General features: G+C 34.4%; 1 protein-coding gene and 1 long non-coding RNA gene across 2 annotated transcripts in view; one reads left to right on the top strand and one right to left on the bottom strand.

The window, feature by feature from the left end:
- Nucleotides 1-10,780, top strand: NaPi-III (Na[+]-dependent inorganic phosphate cotransporter type III). The gene is made up of 7 exons (XM_073981380.1): nucleotides 1-63; nucleotides 143-1,447; nucleotides 6,025-6,450; nucleotides 6,525-6,695; nucleotides 6,763-7,606; nucleotides 9,897-10,082; nucleotides 10,155-10,780. The coding sequence occupies exons 2-7, from the start codon at nucleotides 1,255-1,257 to the stop codon at nucleotides 10,552-10,554; spliced, it is 2,220 nt and encodes a 739-aa protein (XP_073837481.1). The 5' UTR covers nucleotides 1-63; nucleotides 143-1,254; the 3' UTR covers nucleotides 10,555-10,780.
- LOC141401284 (uncharacterized) overlaps nucleotides 10,451-20,400 on the bottom strand; it is a 19,652-nt gene continuing 9,702 nt past the window's right edge. Inside the window, exon 2 of the long non-coding RNA XR_012412307.1 lies at nucleotides 10,451-20,395. This is a non-coding gene — a long non-coding RNA (uncharacterized lncRNA). The remainder of the gene's footprint in view (nucleotides 20,396-20,400) is intronic.

The raw sequence follows: 20,400 nt of genomic DNA on the forward strand, positions 1-20,400 counted from the left end.
TTTACAGACATGGTACTACTCTTCATGAGCTCAGCGAAAAAGTTATGCTTTCCTAAACACCAGGTAAATACCCAATATCCTATTCATATATCACATTTCATTTTTACTAATTGAGTTTCCATTTCATTTCTCCGTCTTGCAGCAAAACAACAACGCCAACAATTTAACAACGTTTTATTCAACATAACAAAGAACCTTTGTTGAAATTGAAAACCCACTACGTTAATAAAAACAACAACAACAAATCAAACCAACAAAATCAGGAATCTTTCGTAAAACAAAGTTACCTTTTTTGAGAGGAAAATATTTTGATTAGTGTAGAGTTTTCAGTTTTAAATATTTAATTTAAGAGATATATTATTATTATTACTGTTGTTAATTCCATTTACTTTCCTGTAAGAAAAAAAAAAACAAACACATTATTTATTTTAATTTATCAACATTAAGAATCCTTGAGGCTTTCCTTTTTAAGACGTTAATTCCAAATTTACCCCCAAGGTGGTAGATCTGGTGACGTTTTAACCCACCACACACACAAAATATTCTCGTGAAAATTAATTCTCATTTTTGAAAAAGTATTTTTTAAGTATTTCAATTTCTGTCTTAAAAGACCTTTAAGATTTTGCGCCCCTGAGAACCCCCCTCGGAAACATGAAATTTACCAAAATGAAGTTTAAGCGCAAATTTGGTGGCTTAAATATTTGAAAACAAATATTTAGTTTTAAAGAAAAAACCACAAGAAAAACCAAAGCAAAAACCAACCTTTCTCCCTTAAACACTCCACTCACTCTCACGCACTCTCAGCAGTAAATTTCAATACCCTACCAACGATTTTATTGAAATTTTGAAAGGATTTTGGTTTTGCTTACCACCCCACCACCACCACCAACTACTGATTTTTCAAGTATTTCAAATTTTAAATATAAGTTTTAAGCTTGCATTTTGTCTACTCCATACTCTTCTTTTGTGTGTCTCTGTGTCTGTCTTTACTCGATTTTGTTTTTAAAACAAAATAAAAAAATACTATTCCTTACGTTCGTCATCATTAAACGCTCATTCTCCTCTCAAATAGAAAGCCAAGCTTTATAATTTAAGTCTCGCCCCCCTCCACCACCTCTTGATATTTTTCTGTTGTTATTGTCATCATCGTTGTTGTTAATTTTGTAAAACGAAAAACAAAAAATCTACCTGAAAGCATTTTGGAAAAAAGCTCATTAGAAGAACGTTTTCATCACCACCTCACTCACCATCATCATGGAGCCTTTCACACCGGAGGTCCTGTGGATTGTTATTGTCGGTTTTATAATTGCATTTGTCTTGGCATTTGGCATTGGTGCCAATGATGTGGCCAATTCATTTGGCACAAGTGTTGGATCTGGCGTTTTGACTATACGGCAGGCATGCGTTTTGGCCACGGTTTGCGAAATATCGGGAGCTGTACTAATAGGTAAGTGGAAAAGAGGAAGACGAAAGCTCACCATATATCAAACAAGGATTTTTCAGTGGAAAAAATTATCAACTCAGTGAACTGAGGTGAAAATTTTCTATAGAAAACCCTCACCTCAGCAACTGAGGTGAAAGTTTTCTATAGAAAACCCTCACCTCAGCAACTGAGGTGAAAGTTTTCTATAGAAAACCCTCACCTCAGCAACTGAGGTGAAAGTTTTCTATAGAAAACCCTCACCTCAGCAACTGAGGTGAAAGTTTTCTATAGAAAACCCTCACCTCAGCAACTGAGGTGAAAATTTTCTATAGAAAACCCTCACCTCAGCAACTGAGGTGAAAATTTTCTATAGAAAACCCTCACCTCAGCAACTGAGGTGAAAATTTTCTATAGAAAACCCTCACCTCAGCAACTGAGGTGAAAATTTTCTATAGAAAACCCTCACCTCAGCAACTGAGGTGAAAATTTTCTATAGAAAACCCTCACCTCAGCAACTGAGGTGAAAATTTTCTATAGAAAACCCTCACCTCAGCAACTGAGGTGAAAATTTTCTATAGAAAACCCTCACCTCAGCAACTGAGGTGAAAATTTTCTATAGAAAATAGAAAACCCTCACCTCAGCAACTGAGGTGAAAATTTTCTATAGAAAACCCTCACCTCAGCAACTGAGGTGAAAATTTTCTATAGAAAACCCTCACCTCAGCAACTGAGGTGAAAATTTTCTATAGAAAACCCTCACCTCAGCAACTGAGGTGAAAATTTTCTATAGAAAACCCTCACCTCAGCAACTGAGGTGAAAATTTTCTATAGAAAACCCTCACCTCAGCAACTGAGGTGAAAATTTTCTATAGAAAACCCTCACCTCAGCAACTGAGGTGAAAATTTTCTATAGAAAACCCTCACCTCAGCAACTGAGGTGAAAATTTTCTATAGAAAACCCTCACCTCAGCAACTGAGGTGAAAATTTTCTATAGAAAACCCTCACCTCAGCAACTGAGGTGAAAATTTTCTATTTATGTAATGTTCAGTTTACTTCAAATTTCGAATTTGTTTGAGGTTGAATATTACCCCAACAAGCTCATAGCTCAGGTCTCACCTCAGCAACTGAGGTGAAAATTTTCTATAGAAAACCCTCACCTCAGCAACTGAGGTGACAATTTTCTATAGAAAACCCTCACCTCAGCAACTGAGGTGACAATTTTCTATAGAAAACCCTCACCTCAGCAACTGAGGTGACAATTTTCTATAGAAAACCCTCACCTCAGCAACTGAGGTGACAATTTTCTATAGAAAACCCTCACCTCAGCAACTGAGGTGACAATTTTCTATAGAAAACCCTCACCTCAGCAACTGAGGTGACAATTTTCTATAGAAAACCCTCACCTCAGCAACTGAGGTGAAAATTTTCACCTCAGTTGCTGAGGTGAGGGTTTTCTATAGAAAATTTTCACCTCAGTTGCTGAGGTGAGGGTTTTCTATAGAAAATTTTCACCTCAGTTGCTGAGGTGAGGGTTTTCTATAGAAAATTTTCACCTCAGTTGCTGAGGTGAGGGTTTTCTATAGAAAATTTTCACCTCAGTTGCTGAGGTGAGGGTTTTCTATAGAAAATTTTCACCTCAGTTGCTGAGGTGAGGGTTTTCTATAGAAAATTGTCACCTCAGTTGCTGAGGTGAGGGTTTTCTATAGAAAATTGTCACCTCAGTTGCTGAGGTGAGGGTTTTCTATAGAAAATTGTCACCTCAGTTGCTGAGGTGAGGGTTTTCTATAGAAAATTGTCACCTCAGTTGCTGAGGTGAGGGTTTTCTATAGAAAATTTTCACCTCAGTTGCTGAGGTGAGACCTGAGCTATGAGCTTGTTGGGGTAATATTCAACCTCAAACAAATTCGAAATTTGAAGTAAACTGAACATTACATAAATAGAAAATTTTCACCTCAGTTGCTGAGGTGAGGGTTTTCTATAGAAAATTTTCACCTCAGTTGCTGAGGTGAGGGTTTTCTATAGAAAATTTTCACCTCAGTTGCTGAGGTGAGGGTTTTCTATAGAAAATTTTCACCTCAGTTGCTGAGGTGAGGGTTTTCTATAGAAAATTTTCACCTCAGTTGCTGAGGTGAGGGTTTTCTATAGAAAATTTTTTTGCTGAGGTGAGGGTTTTCTATAGAAAATTTTCACCTCAGTTGCTGAGGTGAGGGTTTTCTATAGAAAATTTTCACCTCAGTTGCTGAGGTGAGGGTTTTCTATAGAAAATTTTCACCTCAGTTGCTGAGGTGAGGGTTTTCTATTAGAAAATTTGCACCTCAGCCCCTGAGGTGGGAATTTTCCGCAGAAAATGTTCACCTCAGGACCAGAGGTGGGAATTTTCCATAGAAAATTTTCACCTCAGTTGCTGAGGTGAGGGTTTTCTATAGAAAATTTTCACCTCAGTTGCTGAGGTGAGGGTTTTCTATAGAAAATTTTCACCTCAGCAACTGAGGTGAAAATTTTCTATAGAAAACCCTCACCTCAGCAACTGAGGTGAAAATTTTCTATAGAAAACCCTCACCTCAGCAACTGAGGTGAAAATTTTCTATAGAAAACCCTCACCTCAGCAACTGAGGTGAAAATTTTCTATAGAAAACCCTCACCTCAGCAACTGAGGTGAAAATTTTCTATGGAAAATTCCCACCTCTGGTCCTGAGGTGAACATTTTCTGCGGAAAATTCCCACCTCAGGGGCTGAGGTGCAAATTTTCTATGGAAAATTCCCACCTCAGGGACTGAGGTGAACATTTTCTGTGGAAAATTCCCACCTCAGGGACTGAGGTGAACATTTTCTGTGGAAAATTCCCACCTCAGAGCCTGAGGTTCAAATTTTCTATGGAAAATTCCCACCTCAGGGGCTGAGGTGCAAATTTTCTATGGAAAATTCCCACCTCAGGGACTGAGGTGAACATTTTCTGTGGAAAATTCCCACCTCAGGGGCTGAGGTGCAAATTTTCTATGCAAAATTCCCACCTCAGGGACTGAGGTGAACATTTTCTGTGGAAAATTCCCACCTCAGAGCCTGAGGTTCAAATTTTCTATGGAAAATTCCCACCTCAGGGCCTTAGGTTCAAATTTTCTATGGAAAATTCCCACCTCCGGGCCTGAGGTTCAAATTTTCTATGGAAAATTCCCACCTCAGGGCCTGAGGTTCAAATTGTGTATGGAAAATTCCCACCTCAGGGCCTGAGGTTCAAATTTTCTATGGAAAATTCCCACCTCAGGGCCTGAGGTTCAAATTGTGTATGGAAAATTCCCACCTCAGGGCCTGAGGTTCAAATTTTCTATGGAAAATTCACACTTCAGGGCATGAGGTGAAATTTTTCTATGGAAAATTCCTACATCAGGGTCTGAGGTGAACATTTTCTATGGAACATTCCCACCTCAGGGCCTGAGGTGAACATTTTCTGTTGAAAATTCCCACCTCAGAGCCTGAGGTGACAATTTTCTATGGAAAATGCCCACCTCAGGGTATGAAATGTGTGTTTTCTATAGAAAATTTTCACTTCAGGGCCTGAGGTGAGTGATTTATACAGAAAATGTTCACCTCAGGGTCTGAGGTGAGTGTTTTCTTTGGAAAATTTTCACGTCAGGACCTGAGGTGTATACATTCTACGTAAAATTCCCACTTCAGGACCTGAGGTGAATACATTCTACGGAAAATAACCACCTCAGGGCCTGAGGTGAATATTTTCTATGAAAAATACCCACCACAGGGCCTGAGGCGAATATTTTCTATGCAAAATACCCACCTCAGGGCCTGAGGTGCAATTTTTCTATGGAAAATTCTATGAAAAATTGCCACTTCAGAGCCTGAGGTGAAAATTTTCTATTGAAAATTCCCACCTCAGGGCCTGAGGAGAAAATTTTCTATGGAAAATTCCCATCACAGGGCCTGAGGTGAAAATGTTCTATTTAAAATTCCCACCTCAGGGACTGAGGTGAAAATTTTCTATGGAAAATTCCCATCACAGGGCCTGAGGTGAAAATGTTCTATTTAAAATTCCCACCTCAGGGACTGAGGTGAAAATGAGGTGAAAATTTTCTATGGAAAATTCCCAACTCTGGGCCTGAGTTGAAAATTTTCTATAAAAAATTCCCACCTCAGGGCCTGAAGTGAAAATTTTCTATGGAAAATTCCAACCTCAGGGACTGAGGTGACAATTTTCTATGGAAAATTCCAACCTCAGGGACTGAGGTGACAATTTTCAGGGCCTGAGGTGACATTTATCTATGGAAAATTCCCACCTGAGGACCTGAGGTGAAAATTTTCTATGGAAAATTCCCACCTCAGGGCCTGAGGTCTATGGAAAATTTCCATCTCAGGCCCTAAGGGGAAAATTTTCTATGGCAAATTCCCACCTCAGTTGAAAATTTTCTATGGAAAAATCCCACATCAGGGCCTGAGGTGAAAATTTAATTCCCACCTCAGGCCCTGAGGTAGCAATTTTCTATTTAAAATACCCACCTCAGTAACTTGAGGTGAACACTTGTTGAGATTTTAAATTGATCTAAAGTCTCTAATCCCCCCTCCTTTTTTCTTCTTCTCCACTTTTTCCCAGGCTACAAGGTTTCAGATACCATGCGTAAAGGCATTCTCGAAGTTGGACTCTACGAAGGCTATGAAGATGAACTAATGCTGGGCTGTTTAGCTGCCCTGGCCAGTAGTGCCATATGGCTGCTGGTGGCAACATTCTTAAAGCTACCCATTTCCGGTACACATAGTATTGTGGGCTCAACTATTGGCTTCTCATTAGTGGCCAGAGGCACCCAGGGTTTGAAATGGTCAACCATGGGTACCATAGTTGGTTCGTGGTTTATATCGCCGGTCTTAAGCGGTTTGGTTAGTATATTGCTGTTCTTGGCTATACGCAAGTTTATATTGAGATCCACTGAACCGCTTAAAGCCGGTTTTCGTTCGTTGCCCATATTCTATGGTGTGACATTTTTCATAAATGTCATTAGTGTTATGTTGGATGGACCAAAGTGTGAGTTGGGAATCAAATATTTCCTTTAACGAATCCGTACTAATGTCTACCTCTCTCTCCCTTTAACTTTGTAGTGCTTTATATGGATAATATACCCACCTGGTTGGCTGTGACTGTTAGTGTAGCATTGGGTCTATTGGTGGCCATATTGACACATTTAGTGTTGGTGCCTATGCAGAAGCGGAAAATTGCTAAACATTTAAGAGCTAAAAATCCTGTCAAATTTCAGTTTGAGGATTCAGTGGGTAAGTTGAGAACACCTATTTGTTTCCTTAATAGATATCTTGATTTTATTTTGTCTTTATTTTGCAGAATCCTCACCGTCCGGTAGTCCTAAGAAAAATCGTCGTCCTCTCAGTTTGGTGAGCGATGGCAAACAACTGCCCGCAATTGCCGAAATTACCGAGCTGGTCTCGTTGACAGACAATTCGCCAAAAACCTTTAAGCTAGCCCCCTTTAATTTGAACGGCACGAAAGCCCTGAATGGCGGCACCACACCCGATGGCTATAAAATCAATCCGGAAATTGTTAAAAAAGCCGAAGACCTCTTGGGCAAAGCTAGTTTGGATAATACCGATTTGACTATAACCAGTTTGAATTTTATTGACGAACAAGCCAATGGCAATGGTCTAAATGGGTTAAATGGTTTGCACAAAACGACGCCCAAGGATAATTTGAATTCATTGGAAGCTTGTTTTAAGCCACCACCACAACAACAACTATCTGCCACTGTACAACACCAACAAACAAATGAGCTTCCTAATTTAAATGCCAATGTTGCACCAGCTACTGCAAATAATAATAGTTTATCATCGCCACTACCACCCACTTTGAATGTATCCGATTCAATGGTAATTGGTGATGTTGATGAATGTGATAAGGCCACAACAACATTGGTGCCACACAATAGTATTGAAACGAAAAATCTGAAAGTGATAGAAAGTGGTAGCAGCCTGGATATGATGATTTCATCCACCCTATCCCCCAATTCCAGTAAAGTTCCTTTAATTGAAAGCAAAGAAGCCATTAATGAGTTCAACAAACCCTCTGCGGAACACCATGGCGAGGAAACGGAAGAAGTTTCAATGCTATTTTCATTTTTACAAATTTTAACTGCCACATTTGGTAGTTTTGCTCATGGTGGTAATGATGTGAGGTACGAAAAAATAACAAATTAGATTTAAGTTAAAAAGTAGAGTTATGTTTATGATAGGGAATTATTGTTAAGGGTGACCCATGGTGAAATTTTGTGAAGAATTATTTCTCCTTTGACACCAAACCTTTACAATGAGGTATTACTGAAGATATAGCTCAATTTCAAAATAATATGAAATTAACCTAAAATTACTCGATAACCATTGTGCCATTGTAAATTAGAATTAATTTAAAACTTGAGGATAGAAGTATGATAGAAAATTTTTGTTGAAGGGAACACATAGTGGAATTTTGTGGAGAATATTTTCTCCTTTGACACCAAACCCCTTCAATGAGGTATTACAGAAGATATAGCCCCATATAGAAACACATGAGGTTAACCTAAATTAAATTTTAAAAAGTTAGGTTAAGAGTATAACATAACTTTAACGTTAAAGGAGACCCATAGTGAAATTTTGTGGAGAATATTATCTCCTTTGACACCAAACCCCTTCAATGAGGTATTACTGAAGATTTAAACCCATTTTGAAATCATGTGAAATGTATCTAAAAAACTTTATAATAATTGTATTATTGTAAATTAGATTTAATTTAAAAAATGAGATTAGGTGTGCGATGGACCACTCTTGTTAAAGGAGACCTATAATGAAATTTTGTGGAGAATATTTTTTTCCTTTGACACCGAACCTCTTTAATGGAGTATTACTGAAGATATAGCACCATTTCAATATCACTTGACCTTAAACTAAACAACTTTATAATCAGTAAACCAATGAAAATTAGATTTAATTTAAAAAGTGAACTTAAAATTATGATAGAACATTCTTTTTAAAGGAGACCCATAGAAGAATTGGCAGCGAATCATTTCTTCTTTGACACCAAACCCCTTCAATGAGGTATTACTGGAGATACAGCCCCATTTTGAAACACATGAGATTAACCTAAAATAACTCTATAACCATTGTAATAGTGTAAATTTGATTAAGGTTAAGAAGTCAGGTTTGGAGAATAATATAACTTTTACGTTAAAGGAGACCCATAGTGAAATGTTGTGTAGAATATTTTCTCCTTTGACATCAAACCCCTTTAATGAGGTATTAGTGAAGATATAGCCCCATTTTGAAATCATGTGAAATGTATCTAAAAAACTTTATAACAATTGTGTTATTGTAAATAAGATTTAATTTAAAACATGAGGTTAGGAGTGCGATGGATCATTCTTGTTAAAGGAGACCTGCAATGAAATTTTGTGGAGGATATTTCCTCCTTTGACACCAAACCCCTTCAATGAGGTATTACTAAAGATATAGCACCATTTCAAAATCACTTGACGTTAAACTAAACAATTTTATAATCTGTAAACCAATGAAAATTAGATTTAATTAAAAAATTGAGGTTACGTTTATGATAGAAAGTTTTTGTTAAAGGAGACCCATAGTAGAATTTCATGGAGAATAAATTCTCCTTTGACAACAAACCCCGACAATGAAGTATTACGGAAGATATAGCTCCATTATGAAAACACATAACAGTTAACCTAAAAAAGTTTTAGCCATTGTGAATTACATTTAATTTAAAAAGTTAGGTTAGGAGTGTGATGGACCACTCTTGTTAAAGAAGATCTATAACGAAATTTTGTGGAGAATATTTTCTCCTTTGGCACCAAACCTCTTCAGTGGAGTATTACTGAAGATATAGCCCCATTTTTAAATCATATGCAACTAACTTAAATTAACTTAATAATTTTACCAATCTAAATTGGATTTATTTAAAAAAGTCCGGTTAGGAGCATGATAGAACATTCTTGTTAAAGAAGAACCATAGTGAAATTTGACGGAGGATCTTTTCTCCTTTGACACCAAAACCCTTCAATGATGTATGAAAGAAGATACAGCCACATATCGAAATATTATAAAATTAACTTAAATCAACATTACCATTGTAAATTAGATTAAGGCTAAAAGGTGAGGTCAGGAGTATAATAGAACATAATTGTTAAAGGGGACTCTTAATGAAATTTGGTGGAGAATCTTTTCTCCTTTGACACCAAACCGCTAAAATGAAGAACACTGCATGATTTTGCCCGATTTCGAAAACATATAAAAATAACATAATCTTGATTTTTTATATATTAAATACGAAAATAATATTTTTGTGATATATATTGAAGATAGCATTGTTTTTAGTTCAGAGACCTGTAGTGGAATTTGTTTCAAATTTGTTCTCCTTTGAGGTTATGTCCAAAATACCATAAACTAACCCTTAATTTACTCTCTTTTCTTCCTTTCCAGCAATGCCATTGGTCCCCTGATTGCTTTATACATGATTTATCGTGAAGGTTCTGTGATGCAAAAAGCCGAAAGTCCCATATATATTTTGATATATGGTGGCATTGGCATATCTATAGGTCTATGGCTATGGGGTCGTCGTGTTATTGAGACCATTGGCAATGATTTAACCAAAATTACCTCATCAACGTAAGTTTTATAATCCCAAAACCAATTCATAATAAATATTTAATGCCTTTTGTTTCTTCCTTCCCTTTCCAGTGGTTTTACAATTGAAATTGGTGCTGCTATAACTGTACTGCTGGCCAGCAAAGTTGGTATACCAATTTCCACAACCCACTGTAAAGTGGGTTCTGTGGTATTTGTGGGCCACATAGCTTCCAAGGGAGCTAAAAAAGATAATAACAACAGCAATAATGGCGAATCAAAGCAATCCAAAGCAAAAACCGAACTAACCAAAGATGATATGCAAGCCCTGGAGAATGGTCCATCCGGACAAATTGAAACTACGGCGGCAGCTAAAGCGCATGGTAAACCAGATGGCAGTGTTGATTGGCATTTATTCCGTAATATTGCATATGCATGGATTGTTACCGTACCCGTAACGGCATTATTAAGTGCAGCAATTATGTTTATTTTATGTTTGGCAACCGGTGTTTAAAGTTCGCTGAAAAAAAACGAGAATGTCGGTTTTTAAATTATTATTAAAAAAAACAAACTAGTACTTAGCGCATGCAAACAAGCAAGAACAACAATAAACCTACAATAGTTTACAAAACAAGAAATAAATTATTAAAAAAAAAAATTAAATGAAACATTGTCAAAGCAGAGTAAAATTTTCCGTGAAATAAAATCAGTAACTAGTATAACTATTTTTAAACATAAAACAGCTGCAATTTTAATTTTTCTATTAGATTTTTTGTTTTTATTTGTCATTTTCTATTTCATCCTAAAACTCTGCTCTAAAACTCTGTCTTTTTTGTATTGAAAAAAGTGGTACATACTAAACAAAAACTTTTCACTATTTTTGTATAACAGTTTTGTATAACACAAACACACACACACACTTTTTAAACAACAGCACCACCACCACAACCAATCCAAGGTATATACATTTTATGTTATATCTATTGTTATTATTTACAGTTTTTCCTCCATAAAAAACAGAAATACATTTTTTAATTTTAAAAACTAAAAAATGGTTTTAAAACTTTTATTTAATCTTTAAGAAAGGCCCCTGCAAAGCAATAAGAAAATTTCAGACTTATAGAAATGAGTTTGAGCAACAAATATAGCCTTAAGAGGAGGGAATGTATGTAAAAATGTTGGCAAAAAAGAGGTGATGTCAACATATTGTTGATAAATCCTACTTTATGTTGAAATAACCTCATTTTTTTGCATTTACGATAATGGGTTTAATGAATCACAATGTTCATATCCCATTTTTTTATATAAGTGTCTAAGAAAAAAGTGAGGTTATAAGATGTTATTTGATTCATATTCTCTTTATTTATAAACAACCATACTTTTTCTTTGCGGAGATGATATATCTTATGTGCGTGCAGTGACTGTATTTTAAGTACTGGATAGAAATTACAGTATTTCTTTATTCTATTATACATTTTTATTTATCAATATTTAATGTCTTTGTTCCACCCTGTCCACCAAAAAGGTCATTTGTAACGAATACTTTTTTATCCTTTTTCATGTAAACTTGTTTTTTATATTTTATCGCATATATATTATAGTTAGAGATTTGGTTTGTTCGGTGACCTATGGTGAAAATTTATGTAGAACATTTTTTCCATTGACACCATTCACTTAGCATCACGTGTTCTTGGCGATTTTGGCCCAACTGAAATTAACCTAAAAATTCACCTTTTTCTTTATATACCGAAATTGATTCATTATATTTTTTGGGTTTTGTACTGAAGTTAGAGATTTCATTTGTTCAGTGACCCATAGTGAATTTCTGTGTAGAATATTTCTTCCATTGACAACATCCACCTAACGATATATGTTCTGGATGATTTTGGCTTCAATTGGAATTAACCTAAAAATGTAAACTTATTTTTTATATATTATCGCATATATATTATAGTTAGAGATTCGGTTTGCTCGGTGACATATGGTGAAATTTGATGTAGAACATTTTCTCCATTGACACCATTCACTTAGCATCACGTGTTCTTGCCGATTTTGCCTTATTTGAAATTAACCTAAAAATACACCTTTTTATTTATATACCTAAATTGATTTATTATATTTTTTTGGGTTTTGTACTGAAGTTAGAGATTTCATTTGTTCAGTGACCCATAGTGAATTTCGGTGTAGAATATTACTTCCATTGACAACATCCACCTAATGTTATATATTTTGGGTGATTTCATTGGAATTTTCCTAAAAAAATGTAAACTTGTTTTTTTTATATTTTATCGCATATATATTATAGTTAGAGATTCGGTTTGCTCGGTGACCTATAGTGAAATTTGATGTAGAACATTATCCCCATTGTCACCATTCACTTAGCATCACGGTTCTTGCAGATTTTGGCTCAATTGAAATTAACGTACAAATTCAACTTTTTATTTATATACCGAAATCGATTTATATTTTTTTGGGTTTTGTATTGAAGTTAGAGATTTCATTTGTTCAGAGACCCAAAGTGAATTTCGGTGTAGAATATTTCTTCCATTGACAACATCCACCTAACGTTATATATTCTGGGTGATTTTGGCTTCATTGGAATTAACCTAAAAATTACCCCTTTTCTTTATATACCCAAATTGATTCAGTATATTTTCTGGACTTGTACTGCTGTTAGAGATTTCAGTTGTTTAGAGACCAATAATGAAATTCGATGTAAAATATTTCTTTCATTGACATCATCCACCTAACAGTAGGTATTCTTTTTGATTTGGGCAATTGAAGTTAACCTTAATAATTCAATTTTTTGGTTATATTCAGAAATTGATTTAGTACATTTTCGAGATTTGTGCTCAAGTTAGAGATTTGATTTGTTTGGAGACACATAGTGAATTTCGATGTAGAATATTTCTTCCATTGACACCATCCACTTAACATTATTTATTATGGGTGATTTAGGCTCAATTGAAATTATTCAACTTTTTGGTTATATACCGAAATATATCTATATATATAAAATAGAAAAATGTTTGTATGTTTGTTTGTTTGTGTGTTTGTTTGTTTGAAATTTATAGACTCAAAAACCATTGAACCGATCTTGCTGAAATTTTCAGGGTATATTACTACATCGCCTGAAAGTAACATAGGCTATAAAAAGTTTCGAAATTCCGCTCTGATCCGGAGATATAGCATCAGAATCGGAGGTACCTCCAAAAAATTTAAACTTTGTATGCAAATATCTATAGAACGGTTACAGATACAGACTCCAAATTTGAAATTTGTGATGGATTTTAGTCTAAAAATAAATGTGCCAAAATATATCGAAATCGGTCCAGATTTGGATATAGCTCCCATATATATTTTTGCCCGATTTCAAGTATTTGATGTACCAAACACGCTATATATGTCCGATTTCCATGAAATTTGGAATGCGTGACGGAACGTGGCTTATAACAAAATGTACCAAACTATATCGTAATCGGTTCAGATTTGGATATAGATCCCATATATATTTTCGTCCGATTTCAAGTATTTGATGTACCAAACACGCTATATATGTCCGATTCTAATGAAATTTGGAATGTGTGACGGAATTTGGCCTATAAGTAAATGTACCAAACTATATCGAAATCGGTTCAGATTTGGATATAGCTCCCATATATATTTTCGTCCGATTTCAAGTATTTTGTGTACCATACATGTCCGATTTCAATGAAATTTGGAATGTGTGACGGAATTTAGTCTATAACTATATGTTCCATTATACATCGAAATCGGTTCAGATTTGGATATAGCTCCCACATATATTTTCGTCTGATTTCAAGTATTTGATGTACCAAACACGCTATATATGTCCGATTTCAATGACATTTGGAATGTGTGATAGAATTGGCCTATAGCTAAATGCGCCAAAATATATCGAAATCGGTTCATATTTGGATATAGCTCCCATATATATTTTCGTCCGATTTCAAGTATTTGATGCATGAAAAACGCTATATATGTCCGATTTCAGTGAAATTTATAACGTGTGACGAAATTTGAATATAGCTCCCATATATAGTTTTGACCGATTTGAGGTATTTGATGCACCAAACACGTTATATGTGCCCGATTTCAATGAAATTTTAAACATGTGACGGAATTTCGCCTATAAATAAATGTTCCAAAATATATCGAAATCGGTTCAAATTTGGATATAGCTCCCATATATAGTTTTGACCGATTTGAGGTATTTGCTGCACCAAACCCTTTATATGTGCCCGATTTCAATAAAATTTGGAATGTGTGACGGAATTTGGCCTATAAATAAATGTTCCACAATATATCGAAACCGGTTAAGATTTGAATAAAGCTTCCATATAAATTTCTGACCGATTTGAGGTATTTGACGCTATATTAGCCCGATTTCACTGAAATTTGTGGCAGAATCTATATCTAATATATAAAAGGCAATGTGTGTATGTTAGTATGTTTGTTTGTTTGTATGTTTGTATGTTCCGAATAGACTCAAAAACGGCTGAATAGATTTTCTTGAAAATGTTAGATAATGTACTGGGAACACCGGTGGTGAAAATGGGCTATATATTTTTTTGAATGGTCGTCGCGGAAGTGAAATATCGCGGTCATCCCAAATTATTCAAAAATTTATTATTTCAGATAATATACCTAATTTTAGTAAGCGTGACCGAAACCGCTATAACACTGGCTTCAATATGTGGGATAACGCGGTCAACGCCATATTTTGGAATACAGTAAAATCCCGAAGACTTGAGATGTCACTATATAGAAATTCCGAAAAATCGATTGGGAAATCTTATGAAATTTTTTATGTGGAGTTTTTAGGTCTGAGAATAGGTCGTAATCTATTTTTTTTTATCCCGCTAAGTGTAGTGACCGGTGGTCCTCCTCACAAAATTAAGAAACCGCGAAATTCAAGATACTTTTTAATATATTGTTTACAAATTGTTTGCAATGCTATGGTAATTACAGGCTTGACCCTGAATGGTCGTCGCGGAAGTGAAAATCGCGGTCATCCCAAAATTTTCAAAAATGTATTATTTCAATTAATTAGAAATGTCGTAAGCTGTTTTTATACGGATAGGAGTAGTGACCGGTGGTCCTCCCCCACAATGTTTTTAAGAAAATCTGAAATCTTTAATATTTTTGAACGTATTGTTTACAGATTGTTTTCCCTGAATGATCGCGGTCATCACAAAGTTTTCAAAAATGTATTATTTTAATTAATATACATAATTTTAGTAAGCGTGACACAAAAATGATGTAAACACTAGCTTGAACAAGTGGGATAGCGCGGTCGTGAGCTATTTTAATACGGCTAAGTGTAGTGACCGGAGGTTCTCCTTCATAATTTTTTTTTTTAATCTGAAGTCCATGATATTTTTGAACGTATTGTTTACAGATTGTTTGCAATATGTACTACTGTAATTACTGTATTGACCCTGAATAGTCTTCGCGGAAGTGAAATATCGCGAAAAGTGAAATATCGCGGTCATCACAAAATTTGCAAACATTTATTATTTCAGATAATATACATAATTTTGTAAGCGTGCCTAAAAAACGCTATAAACGCTGAACACTAAACAATAAATGGGACAGCGCGATCAACTCCACATTTTGGAATACAGTAAAATCCGGATAACTTAAGATGTCACAAGATCGAAATTCCAGAAAGATCCATTGGAAATCAGACAAAGTTATTGATATACAATACAATATCATCATTGGAATCAGAATACCGCGATCGTGTTCGATTTTTGAAAATATTATAATTACGGATAAAATCTCAAAATGTGGGATGTGAAACTTCATTAGCATTGATTTCAGTCCTTAGAATAGCTAGGTAAAGATACATTTTTTAAATACAGCAAAATCTCGATAATAACAACTACAATTTATAGAAGTAATTTTTTTTTTATGAATTATATAAATGTTGCCATACATATCCCGAAGGAACATACATTTCGCTGAGGGGTATTTTACCACTATTGCATATAGAGCGCGAAGAAAAAAAGCGTTACGTTCGATCGGCCTGAATGAGGTTAAATCCACCAAAAATAGCGAAAATCAGGCGCCACCGTTCTATGGGAGCTATATCAAAACGAGGACGTGTACTGAACAGTGGCTATATCTCTGAACTATCGAAAATCTGGAGGTACTGTTTTATGGGAGCTATATCAAAACGTGAACCTATTACTGTTACATACCGAGCGCAAATAAAAAAGCGTGTCTTTCGGTCGATACGAATATTTCTGCTCTCCTCTTTAAAATATATTAAAACCAGATTTCAGCCATTTCGGTGTGATAATGATGTTAAATCCTCAAAAATAGCGAAAATCAGCCGGTACCGTTCTATGGGAGCTATATCAAAACCTGGACCTATACCAACAATTCTTTGCAGTAATAATAATTACGACCCCAACCGAGACCAACAATCCAATATATAGCAATCTTAATTGACGTGCACCGATCATTATATGTGGGTCACAAAGTGCTTTAAACTGTCAATTTATGGTGAAGGGTATAACAAAAGAGATTTTATATCTTAAATTTGGGGGATACCATTAAATGGAATTTATGTCAAAACATTGATTTATATTATGAAGTTTCTAGAGGGATGCCTAATTATGGCTGTATCAATGCTGGATAGATAACTAAAGTTTACACGGAGAACCCAAACAACGGGCCAGCAACGCGGACCGGGTCAGCTAGTTTAGTATATTTTCTGTTTTTTATTATAACTACAGATTTGGATTGCTCCTCAACTTATGTTGAAATTTGATGTAGAACATTTTTTCCATTGACATCAACCCTTTAAAGTAAGGTGAAATGGGAGATTTTGGCACAATTTGGAAAATACCCAATTTAACCTCAAAAAATGATGTATATTGTAATACCAAAATTTAACCATTTTTTATTGCTATTTCATCATAGCTGCAGATTTAACTTGTTTAGGACATTATAGTGAAATTTTGTGAAGAATATTTTTTCCTTTGCATCAACAACTCTGAAACAAGATTTAAGGCGACATATTGGCACAATTTAGAATGTTCCCAATTTAGACCTATAGAAAAATTGTGTATTTATATGTCAAAATGGTAACCATATTTTATTGCTATATATCATAGCTAAAGATTTGATTTGTTCGGTGACTTATGATGAAATTTTATGTAGAACATTTTCCCCATTAACATCATCGTCAAACCTCTAAAATAAGGTGCAGTAGGGATTTTCACATAATTCGGCGGAAGGCTAAATATAACCTCAAAAAATGATGTAGGCAAAGTTATAACAGATATTTTATTCATATGTATCATAGCTACAGGTTTCATTTGTTCTGTGACCCATATTTAAATTTTATGAGGAATATTTCTTCCATTAACATTATCTCTCTAAATAAAGGTGAAATGGGAGATTTTGGCACAATTCGGATGAAGATCATATTTTGATCACATGAACTAAATACTTTTTAATAGCAAACTTGTAAACAATTTTTTATAAATATATATTACAACTACGGATTTCGCTTGTTTTGGAACTTGTAGTGAAATTTGATAAGAAATATTTTTTCCTTTGACATCGACCATCTAAAATGCCATGTAGTGGAAGATATTGGGACAGATTCAAAATAATAAAAAAATTTACCCTAAAAAAAGTTATGTATTTTTTATACGAAATTTGCGATAAATGTATTTTTGATAAATTATATAGCAAGTGATTTCTTTTGTTTGGCAAACTATAGTGAATTTGTTGAAGAAAATTTTGTCTTTTGTCATCATCCCTCTAAAACAAGGTATAGTGGGAAATTTTGAGCAATTTCAAAAATAGCCAATTTAACCCCAAAAAGTTATGTATTTTTATGAATGGTTGATTGATAAATATTACAGCTATTAATTTCATTTGTTCTGGGACTTCGAGTGAAATTTAATGAGGAATATTTTTTCCTTTGGCAGCAACCCTCGAAGCAACGTGTAGTAGGATATTTGAGGACAGTTTCAAAAAGTAACAAATTTAACCCCAAAAAGTTAGGCATTTTTTAGCAAACTTGGGATCAATTTATTATTGATAAATTTTATAGCTATCGATATCTTTTGTCATGTAGCCTGTAGTGAAATGAGATGAAGAATAATTTTTGCTTTGACATCAACCATCTAAAATAGGGCAAAGTGGAAGATTTCGGGCATTTTCAAAAAGTAACCAATTTAACCCCAAAAAGTTATGTATTTTAATACCAAATATTGATAAATATTGTAGCTACCGATTTCTTTTGTTCTGGGACCTATAGTGAAATTTGATGAGAAATATTTTTTCCTTTGGTAGCAATCCTCTAAAATAGGGCGAAGTGGGAGATTTTAGGGCGATTTCAAAAAGTAACCAATTTAACCCCAAAAAGTTATGAATTTTAATACCAAATTTGGGATGGATGTAGTATTGATAAATATTGTAGCTACCGATTTCTTTTGTCCTGGGACATATAGTGAAATTTGCTGAGGAATATTTTTCTCTTTAGAAGAAACCCTCTAAAATAGGCTATAGTGGGAGATTTTATGGCATTTTCAAAAAGTAACCAATTTAACCCCAAAAAATTATGTATTTTAATACCAAACAAATTTGGGATGCATATATTATTGATAAATATTGTAGCTACCGATTTCTTTTGTCCTGGGACCTGTAGTGAAATTTGAAGAGGAATATTTTTCTCTTTAGCAGAAACCCTCTAAAATAGGCTGTAGTGGGAGATTTTAGGGTGATTTCAAAAAGTAACGAATTTAACCACAAAAAGTTATGTATTTTAATACCAAGTTTGAGATGATTGTAGCATTGATAAATATTGCAGCTACCGATTTCTTTTGTCCTGGGACCTATTTAGTGAAATTTTATGAGGAATATTTTCTTTAGAAGAAACCCTCTAAAATAGGCTGTAGTGGGAGATTTTAGGGTGATTTCAAAAAGTAACAAATTTAACCCCAAAGATTATGTATTTTAATACCAAATTTGGGATGGATTTAGTATTGATAAATATTGTAGCTACCGATTTCTTATGTCCTGGGACCTATAGTGAAATTTGCTGAGGAATATTTTTCCTTTTAGCAGAAACCCTCAAAAATAGGCTGTAGTGGGGGATTTTAATGCGATTTCAAAAAGTAACCAATTTAACCCCAAAAAGTTATGTATTTTAATACCAAATTTGGGATACATGTATTATTGATAAATATTGTAGCTACCGATTTCTTTTGTCCTGGGACCTATAGTGAAATTTGATGAGGAATATTTTTTCCTTTGGTAACAATCCTTTAAAATAGGGCGAAGTGGGAGATTTGGTGACATTTTCAGAAAGTAATTACATTAACCCTAAAAAAAGTTTTGTGTTTTAATACCAAATTTGGGATGGATGTAGTATTGATAAATATTGTAGCTACCGATTTCTTTTGCCCCGGGACCTATAGTGAAATTTGATGAGAAATATTGTTTCCTTTGGTAGCAATCCTCCAAAATAGGGCGAAGTGGGAGATTTTAGGGCGATTTCAAAAAGTAAGCAATTTAACCCTAAAAAGTTTTGTATTTTAATACCAAATGTTGCAAATTTGGGATGCATGTATTATTGATAAATATTGTAGATACCGATTTCTTTTGTTCTGGGACCTATAGTGAAATTTGATGAAGAATAATTTTTACTTTGACATCAACCTTTTAAAATAGGACGAAGTGGAAGATTTCGGGCAATTTAAAAAAGTAACCAATTTAACCCCAAAAGGTTATGTATTTTAATACCAAATTTGGGATGGATGTAGTATTGATAAATATTGTAGCTACCGATTTCTTTTGTTCTGGGACCTATAGTGAAATTTGATGAGGAATATTTTTTCCTTTGGTAGCAATCCTCTAAAATAGGGAGAAGTGGGAGATTTTAGGGCGATTTCAAAAAGTAACGAATTTAACCCCAAAAAGTTATGTATTTTAATACCAAATTTGGCAAATTTGGGATGCATGTATTATTGATAAATATTGTAGATACCGATTTCTTTTGTTCTGGGACCTATAGTGAAATTTGATGAAGAATAATTTTTACTTTGACATCAACCTTCTAAAATAGGACGAAGTGGAAGATTTCGGGCAATTTAAAAAAGTAACCAATTTAACCCCAAAAGGTTATGTATTTTAATACCAAATTTGGGATGGATGTAGTATTGATAAATATTGTAGCTACCGATTTCTTTTGTTCTGGGACCTATAGTGAAATTTGATGAGGAATATTTTTTTCTTTGGTAGCAATCCTCTAAAATAGGGCGAAGTGGGAGATTTTAGTGCGATTTCAAAAAGTAACCAATTTTACCCTAAA

This window comes from Musca autumnalis, unplaced genomic scaffold (genome assembly GCF_047663935.1).
Source record: "Musca autumnalis isolate F117 unplaced genomic scaffold, ASM4766393v1 scaffold_4, whole genome shotgun sequence".
NCBI classification, from domain to species: domain Eukaryota; kingdom Metazoa; phylum Arthropoda; class Insecta; order Diptera; family Muscidae; genus Musca; species Musca autumnalis.